This window comes from Tupaia chinensis, unplaced genomic scaffold (genome assembly GCF_000334495.1).
Source record: "Tupaia chinensis unplaced genomic scaffold, TupChi_1.0 Scaffold138812_1, whole genome shotgun sequence".
NCBI classification, from domain to species: domain Eukaryota; kingdom Metazoa; phylum Chordata; class Mammalia; order Scandentia; family Tupaiidae; genus Tupaia; species Tupaia belangeri.
This window is the reverse complement of record NW_006198705.1, coordinates 854,237-864,429: the sequence shown is the minus strand read 5'-3', so window position 1 is coordinate 864,429 and position 10,193 is coordinate 854,237. Positions and strand designations below refer to the sequence as shown.

The following is a 10,193-nucleotide window of genomic DNA, read 5'->3' as shown; positions in this document are numbered from 1 at the left end:
CTGGATGGGAAATCACATTTTGTATGCTGTGATGATGCTTAGGAAAAGAATGTAAATTAGGTTACAAAAAAAAGTTTCAGAAAAAAAAATATCTATTCAATGACTGCAGTAAGATATGTAGCCCCAGCTAGGTGCTACTTTATAGGATGCCTAAAGTTAGACTTGTGTTCATGGAAATGTATATATCAGTTGTGTTTGCTATGAAAATATTTAGATTAATTAAGATCTTTAGTAATTCAATAAAATGTGGGGGGAAAACAGTATAGAAAGTAAACATAGATACCAGAGACAGTGGTGGGAGGAGAGTGTGAGATGGCAGAGGGTAAGAGATAGGGAATCAAGGATGGGGGGGGAGGAAAGCAAAACATACAGGAAACAAGAAATGGAAAATTATTTGTTGACAATAGCATGTATGTTGATGGGCTTGATTGAGATAATATACAGTGTACTCTGGATGGAAAATTTCCTTTTGTATGCTGTAACGTACAGTGAATGAATGTAAATAAATAATTTTTTTAAAAATCCATTAAAAATACCTTCCATTTTTAGTTCAAAACATTGATCACGCAACCTCTGTGGAATGTAAGAGAATTTAGAACACCATTAGGCTGGTGATCTAAGGAGTACATTTAGAAAAGAAATCACACAGGCCCCTTGCCTTCCTCTGCTATTAAGTTCGTGATAACAAATACCTGAGACTTGGTGATAGATTAAAAATAAGGCTTACTCAGCCCATGGTCCAGGGGTCCCGGGTTCAGGGACCTGGTGGGGTGTTTGAAGGGCCCTGAGCACATCGTGAGGGCAACAGCAGAGTGGACCATCTGCCCATGCATCTTGTCTCCTTCCCTCTCTTTGGAAACCCACCAGGAGTCTATCAGCGGGTCCTGCCACTTCATCGCTCTCGAGGCCCCATCTCTGGTACCTTGAAGGTATTAGGTACCTTCTGATATTTTCATACCTTCACAACCAATTGTCGACACATGAGTTTCAATGGGACACAAACCGCAGCACCTCTGTAGCAAAGCCTGGGCCCTCCCCGCTCCAGTTTTCCTCTCGGTCTGTGATCTCACGCGTGTGGGGACCACGCGGCACACCCGGACACGTGGAATAGGAGACGAAGGCTCATTACAGCAGTGCCCCTCTCTCCCGGGGCCATCCTCCCTTCCCAGGAACAGCTGGCAATGTCTAAAGGCATTTTTGTCATAACTAGGGACTGAAGGAGGTGGGAATAATACTCTTGGCATCTACTGGGTAGAGGCGAGGGATGTTTTCCGTCACCCTTAAAGGCACAGGGAGGGCCCCACAACAAAGAAGCAACCAACCACACAACAAAGAACCAACCAACCACCCAAGATGCTGAGAATGGAGGGTATGTATCTGCTGGCTCGACAGGAGATTGAGAATCAGGTCCGACAAGACCATCAGCAACCCGCCAGACATGAGGATCCCTTCTGACAGGTGGACTGACCAGCACCATGCCCTTGTAACCCCCTCCTGGGGGGCTCAACACATTGCAGATCCTCACCATTGAGCAAAACGCCAGCAGAGAGGCCCGATGGCCAGGCAGCTTGACCTGTAGTTTCTTCACTCGCTCCTAGGTTCCAGGTGAGCGTTAGAGGCATGATTTCCAGGGTTAAGTGCTAGAAGTATGATTCCCAGACTCTAAAACCGTCCTTGATCCTTCGTGGCATGCATAAAAAAATGAAAATATTTCTGCAGGACAGAGGCAGCTTAACACTGATTGGCCCTGAGGCCCCAGTCACAGTCATACCCAGGGTGAAGGGAACCTAGGCTCCGTGAAAGTATCAGAACACTAGAAAAATGAAAACTTAATCGGGGATTTTTGTAGGAGTCAAAATTAGTAGCAATTCTTGTGAGGATGGCCTAGGGAATTCTGGTTGTTTCCCCCTACTTCTCTCCCTCCTTTGGACTTTAAAAAATCTTTCAGTTAATTTCTAAATGAACTAAATATAAATTCAACTAATTTCTGGATTCACTTTATAATTTAATATAATGTGGTGGAGAGGGAGTATAGTTCTCATTTAGTTTTTTCTTTCTTTTTTTTTTTTTTTAATTTGTCAGTGGCATATGTGCTCACCAGAGTCAGAGAGAGAGGAGGGAGGTGTGGTCACACCATATTTCTTCTCCAATTCTCCATCCCATTGGGATTTGGGGCATGCACATACATGTGCCTGCTGCGTTTCCCAAGCCACTGGGTCCAGGACTCGAACTGCATGGTTGGCCATGCAGAATCTGGCTCTCTTAAACACCAGCCACAGGGCCAGCCCTGCATGTAATTCTTAAAGCCAAAAGTGGGGACCAGCAGTTGGCATAATGGCTATGTTCCAGAATTTCGATGTAGTCAACTGTGGTTCGAGTCCCGGACCTGGTGGCTTAAACTCACAGTGGGTGCATGTGTGTGCATGCCCAAGTTCCCACGAGGGGAATGGAGGGGAAGGGACTGTGGCGTGGCCATCCCCCCTGGGTGGGTGATTTCTCACTTTCTGTCTCTCTGTCTCTCTCTGTCTTTCTGGTGAGTGCACGCGCCCTATAGCAAAAACCTCTCCAAAAAAAAACCACAACCCTGTAGTGATACAGCATTTGATACTAAAGTTAACAAGTGCTATAATTTTGAGATGAATTATAGTTATGACAAGAAAATTTATTCAAACCGAACCCAGAACCTAGCGTTTTACTGTAACTTGGTTACAACAGGAGCCTATGTGGCCAAGATAACACAAAATAAGAAAGCTGATTGATTTTATGCCTCTGAATTTTTTTTTTTTCCTTGCTCAAACAAAATGCCAGGAAGCTGAATGCATAGGAGAATTGAAGATGATAGCATGAGCTGAAAAAAAAATCATCTTCCTGAAGTCTGTAGTCTCACCCTTGCCAAAGCCCGTTACGTTTCTTTTTCCCTTGGTTGGTTCTCCCCCAGCAAGAGACCTTCCTCTCACTGGTCCTGAAAGTGCAGATTTCTCTTCTCATGTTCCAGCTCTGAAATGCAGGAAATGGTATTGACGCAGACACAGAGCCCGCGTGTGGGAGGCCAATACCATGAATGCTCCAGGGCTGCACACATCCGGGGGGTTCTTTGCTGAGCGAGGAGTTTGTTTCCTGCTGTCGACAATCCTGCAGAGTTAGTTCTGGCTGATGCGTATCAAACGGTTCCGCAAGTCTGTCCTGGAGCACTGTAGCAGGTCTATCCTGGAGCACTGGTAGAGAGCGTGGGCCAGCTTCCCTACAGTGGCGCCCTTATTGCCTGCCCTCATCAGCCATTTTTGGAGCATCTGGTAAACCTTTTCCTTGAGTCCGTCTCGCTCGTAGTCGTGGTCGATTTCATCGATCTGAGACTCGGTGAAGCCCAGTTTTCGAGCACAGATTTTCCAATGCCTTCCTAAATTGTCTCTGACTGGGTCCAGGTGTTTATCAGTCAGACTGGTGGTATTATCTGCCGAATGGAAAAGAGAAGGCATCAAGCTATAAATAATCCACCAGTCTACCTTCCTGAATTGCTGAAAAACTGAGAATCAATGGAAAAAAAGAGTCTTTTTTTGTTTTTTTTTTAATTTGCTAGAAGGTGCATGCACTTGCTGGAGAGAGAAGAAAGCAAGACAGAGAAAAATGAGAAAGCACCCCTGATGGGGAATGGGTGATCATTTCCATTCCCGTCTTCTCCATTTCTCCTTCCTGTTGGGATGTTGGGCATGTAGGCACACATGCCTGGTGTGTTCTTCACGTTGCTAAGTCTGGGACTCAAACCATGCAATTGGCCACGTGGGAGCCACGCCACGAGCAGGCCCAAAGATGGCTTCTGAATGATACAGCTGTTGACTCATATGTGCCTGCTGGCCCATGTGGACTCACTGTATGAATTAGAATATGGCACCCCTTCCTCCTAGCATATGTATCCCTGAGTCCAAGTGATGGCTTTATGAACAAGATCCCTACTTAGCCACTGTTCTCTATAATCCTATCCAGGGACTCTGTTTCCATTACACATTCTCCCTAAACGTAAAGGTGAAAAACAAACAAAACGCACCATTGTAGTTCCTTTTGGACAGTTTTCCATTTACATCTAGCCAGAATCACAGCCACTCATCTCCTGACCTGCTTCACCTGATAGTTCACTCTCCTGTTACTTAATCAAAGGAATGGAGATCATCGAGTATAAACTCGATTACAATGCCTTTTGTCTTTCAGGGGATGGGTATCTGTATTCTTCAAGGTCTAATTTTAGACCTATGCTTACCCTTATGCTCACCTCCCCAACTGATGTGTCTTCTTCTCCTGTACCTTTCCTCTTTCTGTTGGATCCTTCCTCTTAGCTCTTCATAAAAATAATAGAAAAGGAGACAAATAAAAATACAAAACAATGGGCCAGGAAGTGGTGTGGTGGGAATGCAACACTCTGTAATGATGGACCAACTGGAAGGGTCCCAGGTTCATATCCTGAGGCCTCACTGTGCACAGCAGACACGGGTGCCTAAGATCTGGGCGGGGTGAGGCTGGTGGTGGATCACAGCACAAAGACCCTGTGAGACCACCTGGTGAGGCTGGTGGTGGATCACAGCATAAAGACCCTGTGAGACCACCAGTCTCCCCATTCCCTTTCTTTCTCTTTCTCTCTAATGGGATAAATAAAACTTTTAAAACACACACATCACAACCAGCACAAATAAACTATATTCCTTGATCCTTATCCTACCTTAGTTAAGTTGAAGAGAAGGAAAAAGACATCTCACTTATTCCCCCTCAATTCCTATTCTTTCCTCAGCCAACCATCATGCCGCCTCTGTTGTCACCACTGGGTGTTACCAAGCCCGAGCTATCTGCCAGATTTTCTTACTAATTCTTTAGCAGAGAGACTCTGGATTTCATCAGATTCTCAAAGATATCTTTGGTTCCTCAAAAGTTAAGGACTGCCTGGGAGCCGGCAGGTGGTGCAGTGGTTAAAGGCATTGGATTCCCACATGGCCAAGCACAGTTCAAGTCCCGGACCTGGTGGCTTGCTCTCTTGCTTTCCCTTTCTCTCTCTGATTTTGTATGGGCAAATAATAATAATAATAATGATAATAAATGGAATTAAATAAACAAATACCTCTTTTTTTTAAAAAAAGTGAAGAACGCCTGTTCTAAGTATTTTAAAGGATCTCCTTTAAATGGGGTGGGCCAGAAACGACAAACCATGCCCTATGGGCCAAATGTGGTCCCACTGCCTATTTTTATATATAAAGTTTTATTGGAACATGGCCATGCTCATTCATGGGTATACTGTCTAGGTGATTTTTCACTACAGTGACATGCTGAGAACTCAAGACCGGCAAAAGCCAACATATTTACTATCTGGCCCTTTTTAAAAATAAAAATTGGCTGGTCCCACAGTTCATCATTCAGAAAGCTAGGCTCTTAATCCCATTGTTTTTGCCTCTCGACTGTGCTTCAGGATTAAAGTTGTGGGATTGCACGTGGAACACTATCAGATACAGACTTCCTTCTGTTACAGAAGTGCTATGAGGGCATGATCTCTCTCTTACAAAAGCCCCTTTGATTAGGACCTAAAGGATCTAGTTCTCCCAGGTCTGCGTAAGAACACTGATGATGATGAAGGTTTAACACTTTCATCGATCTTACTGTGTAAGACCTTATGTGTTCTAGGCTTTTTTTTTTTGGAGAGGTTTTTGCTATAGAGCGCATGTGCTCGCCAGAAAGACAGACAGAGACAGAGAGATAGAAAGCGAGAAATCAGCCCCCCAGGGGGGATGGCCACACCGCAATCCCTTCTCCTCCATTCTCCTCTCGGGATCTTGGGCACGCACGCACACGCGCCCGGTGTGAGTTTTAAGCCACCGGGTCCGGGACACGAACCGCGGTCGACTACGTGGGAGTCCAGCGACATAGCCATTTACGCTAACTGCTGGTTCCCAAGGTTTAACACTTTCATAGATCTTACTGTGTAAGACCTTATGTGTTCTAGGCTTTTTTTTTTTCGAGAGGTTTTTGCTATAGAGCGCATGTGCTCGCCAGAAAGACAGACAGAGACAGAGAGATAGAAAGCGAGAAATCAGCCCCCCAGGGGGGATGGCCACACCGCAATCCCTTCTCCTCCATTCTCCTCTCGGGATCTTAGGCATGCATGCACATGCGCCCAGCATGAGTTTAAGCCACCGGGTCCAGGACTTGAACCATGGTTGACTACATGGGAGTCCAGCAACATAGCCATTACGCTAACTACTGGTCCCATGTGTTCTAGGCTCTTTACACATATCCCCCATTTAATTTTCACAAGGCCATGTGATTATCCCATATCGAAAATAAGTTAAGGTATAAAAGAATTATATGAAAGTTACAGAGAAAACATGGAACAACTTTCAGGGAGAATTTTATGATTCCACTATAGCCTTCTCAACAAGTAAGAACGAACGTTCACAGTTGCTAGACACGAGGTCTTCAAAAGAACCTCTTACCAAAGATATCTTGGTACTTAGAAGCTGGCTCTTCTTTCACGTAGGTGTACATGTTGTCTGTGAGTGAGGAATTCGTTCCACCAATCTCCATATAATTGTAGGCTCCAATCTGAATGCCAGTACTGTTGTATATGGCACACTTTATAGACTCATCTGAATAGAGAGAAACACACACATAAGTACATAGAGCAAAAGAAAAAAAAATACAGCACAGTAAAGAAGCAGGGCTTTATTTACCTCCCAAGTTTTTTTTTAAAAGAATTATTTAATTTTATTTATTCATTCAATTATTTTAATTTGACTAGAGAAAGACAGACACACAGAGAGAAGGAAAGCGAGAAAGCAAGCCACCAGCTCCGGGACTCGAACCGTGGTCGGCCATGTAGGAGTGTCCAGCGCCTTAAACTACCACGCCACCTGCTGGCTCTACCCCCAAGATTTTAAGATACGTTAATTATATTGCACCATCCTTTCAATTTTTTTTTTTTTTTTTGAGAGGTTTTCACTATAGGGCACATGTGCTCGCCAGGCAGACAGAGAGAGCCATAGAGACAGAAAGCAAGAAATCACCCCCCAGGGGGGATGGCCACGCCGCAATCCCTTCTCCTCCATTCTCCTCTCGGGATCTTGGGCACGCAAGCACACGCGCCCGGCTGAGTTTTAAGCCACCGGGTCCGGGACACGAACCGCGGTCGACTACGTGGGAGTCCAGCGACATAGCCATTAACCTAACTGCTGGTTCCCTCAATTTTTTTTTTTTTTAAACTATGGCTAATCCACAAGGATGGCTACTACAGAATAAAGGGGAAAAAAAAAAACATAAAAATTAGAAGATAACAGGGACTGGTGAAGATGTGGAGAAATGAAACCCTGGTGCACTGCTAATGTGAAATGGCGCCACCACTGAGGTGAACAGTGTGGTGGTCTTCAGAAAATCGAAGACAGAATTCCTGTGTGACGCGACAATCCTATTTCTGGAAATATACCCAAAAAGAACTGAAAGCAGAGTCTCGAAGAAATATTTGTACATTCGATAGCAACACTATGCATGATAGCAAAGACATGGAAGCAACCCAAGTATCCATCAACAGATGAATGGACTGCCAAACTGGAACGGTTATACAATGGAGTATTATTCAGCTTCAAACAGAAGGAAATTCTGACATAGACGTTTCATAACACGCATGAACCTTGAGGGTATCTGTGAAGAGAAGTCAGTCGGTCATGAAAAAGATAAATAGTATCTGATTCTAAGAGTAGTCAAATTCATAGAGACGGGGACCAGCAGTTGGTGTAATGGCTATGTCGCTGGACTCCCATGTAGTCAACTGCGGTTCGAGTCCTGGACCCGGTGGCTTAAACTCACGCTGGGCGCATGTGCGTGCCCAAGATCCCGAGAGGAGAATGGAGGAGAAGGGATTGCGGTGTGGCCATCCCCCCTGGGGGGATGATTTCTCACTTTCTGTCTCTCTGTCTCTGTCTGTCTTGCTGGCGAGTACACGCACCCTATAGCGAAAACCTCTCTAAAAAAAAAAAAGAAAGAAAAAAAGTTGTCATTGCTGTATATATTTCTGTATATGGCATGACAACATATAAAAAAAGAAAAAAAAACACACAAAAAACACAAATTCATAGAGGCAAAAAGCAGAGCAGTGGTTGTCGGGGTTGGGGAAAGTGGGATGGAAAGGAGTGTTTAATAGGGATCGAGTTTCAGTTTGGGAAAGTAGAGTCCTGGAGATGGGTGGTGGTGATGGGTGCACAATGTATGAATGAAATGTACACTTAAAAAGGGTTAAAATGGGGACCCGTAGGTGGCGTGGTGGTTAAGGTGCTGGACATTCCCACATGGCCGACATGGTTCAAGTCCTGGACCTGGTGGCTTGCTTTCTCGCTTCCTCTCTCTCTCGCTCTGTCTCTTGAGTCGAATTAAAATAAATGAATAAATAAAATAATTCTAAAAAAAGGGTTAAAATGGTAAATTTGATATACATGTATTTTACTACAGTGTTAAAAATGTGGCTGCCAGGATCAGCCGTTGGGGTAAGGGCTATGTGGCCGGGCTCCTCTTTAAAAAAGAATATATTTGGGATCAGCAGTTGGAGTAATGGCTATGTCGCTGGACTCCCATGTAGTTGCCCGTGGTTCAAGTCATAGACCCAGTGGCTTAAACTCACGCCAGGCGCGTGTGCATGCGTGCCCAAGATCCTGAGAAGAGAATGGAGGAGAAAGGATTGCAGCGTGGCCATCCTCCCTGGGGGATGACTTCTCGCTTTCTGTCTCTCTGTCTCTGTCTTTCTGGCGAGTGCAGGCGCCCTATGGCAAAAACCTCTCAAAAAAAAAGAAAAGAAAAGAAAAGAAACAAGAATATAAGCAGCTGTCTTTCCACATATCAGACACGGGGTGTAACGGAACCACTGTGTAATTCGGATCAGGGTGGAAGATGCCTACCCTTTACGAGGACCTGTAACCCAACACTCTGCCCTGCTGTGATGGCTCCTAGACCCGTGGTCTCATAGAGACCAGGCCTGGTAGCAAGTCACACCTGGCAGCTGAAGACTGCAAACGACCTGCCCTTTAACCCAATAGTTTAGGATCTATAACAAAGACAATGGCCGTTTTATTTTCAGACAAATGCTTACATAAAGATAAGACGGTGGCTATTAAAGAACTGCATACCTGCTGATGGAAAGGAGCTGAATGGTATGGTGGGAGTGTTTCCCTGCAGGGTGGCCTCAGGCATTGCACCTTTATGCAGACTAGGCGGATGGCTTGGGTTTGCTGTATACCAAACTCCGGGACTTGCTGTTCCTGGATCCAGTGATCTCGTTCCAAAGTTGGGTTGACTATAGTGCCCATTGTTCCAGTACGGTAGGTGGTGTTGGCTGGTGGGCCCTGTTGCTTGGTATAGTCCATTTCCATGACTGGCCAGGACTTTGGGTCCTGCAGTCTGGACACTCTCGGGTTTCTGCTGTGCGAAAGGATCATGGGAGACCCTGCGTCTCCTTTCCTCCTCTCTGCTGTATACCACGCTCTTCTTGGACTGCGGTATTGTCTGTCTGTCCATGCGGCTGCCGTGAAGGTGGTAGTTGGCTTCTGCCTGGAGCTTGCTCTGCAGGCTGGGCACGCTCTCCCCCTGCTGGTACTCCAGAGAAGGGCCAAACCAGGACTCCTCCACAGGACCCATCTGGAGTCCCTGGGAGCTGTGCAGTGAACCAGGCTGCTCTGTGGCTGTGAAGAGATGATCGACATTGGAATGGGTTTCATGAGACACTGAAAACTGAAACAAGGGGCCAGCAGATGGCATCAATTCCCACATGGACGACCACAGTTCGAGTCCTGGACCCAGCAGCTTGAAAATCATGCTGTGTGCATGTGCCCGCATGCCCAAAATCCCAAGAGGAGACTGGAGGCGAAAGGACTGTCACATGACCATTTCCCCTCGGGGTGATTTCTCACTTTCCTCTCTCTTTCTCCAGCGAGCACAGACGCCTATGGCCAAAAGTTTAAAAAAGAATAAAGAAAACCGAACAAAACCTGAGCTCCCTCACGAACGTGTACCTCACTATGACATGATGAAAGCAAGGAAGAGACCAGGTAAAAGCATGTAGTGGATGGTCCTCGTTCCAACCAATTCTGGAGATACTAAGAGGAAATTGCTAGCTGACAGTGAGAAAGCACTAGAGGGACCAGCAGGTGGCATAATGGCTATGTCGCTGGACTTCCATG

The 10,193-nt window shown here is 45.6% G+C and overlaps 1 protein-coding gene across 5 annotated transcripts in view; it reads right to left on the bottom strand.

Moving 5' to 3' along the window:
* Positions 1 to 3,195: 3,195 nt before the first annotated feature.
* Positions 3,196 to 10,193, bottom strand: part of RIPK1 (receptor interacting serine/threonine kinase 1) — a gene marked incomplete at its 3' end in the record, with an annotated part of 31,489 nt that continues 24,491 nt past the window's right edge. For 3 of the 5 annotated variants that reach the window (XM_027765593.1, XM_027765594.1, XM_027765597.1), the window contains 4 exon segments: positions 3,196 to 3,451; positions 4,253 to 4,330; positions 6,468 to 6,620; positions 9,144 to 9,695. In XM_027765593.1, coding sequence (XP_027621394.1) covers positions 3,196 to 3,451; positions 4,253 to 4,330; positions 6,468 to 6,620; positions 9,144 to 9,695 — 1,039 coding nt within the window. 5 annotated transcript variants of the gene reach the window in all.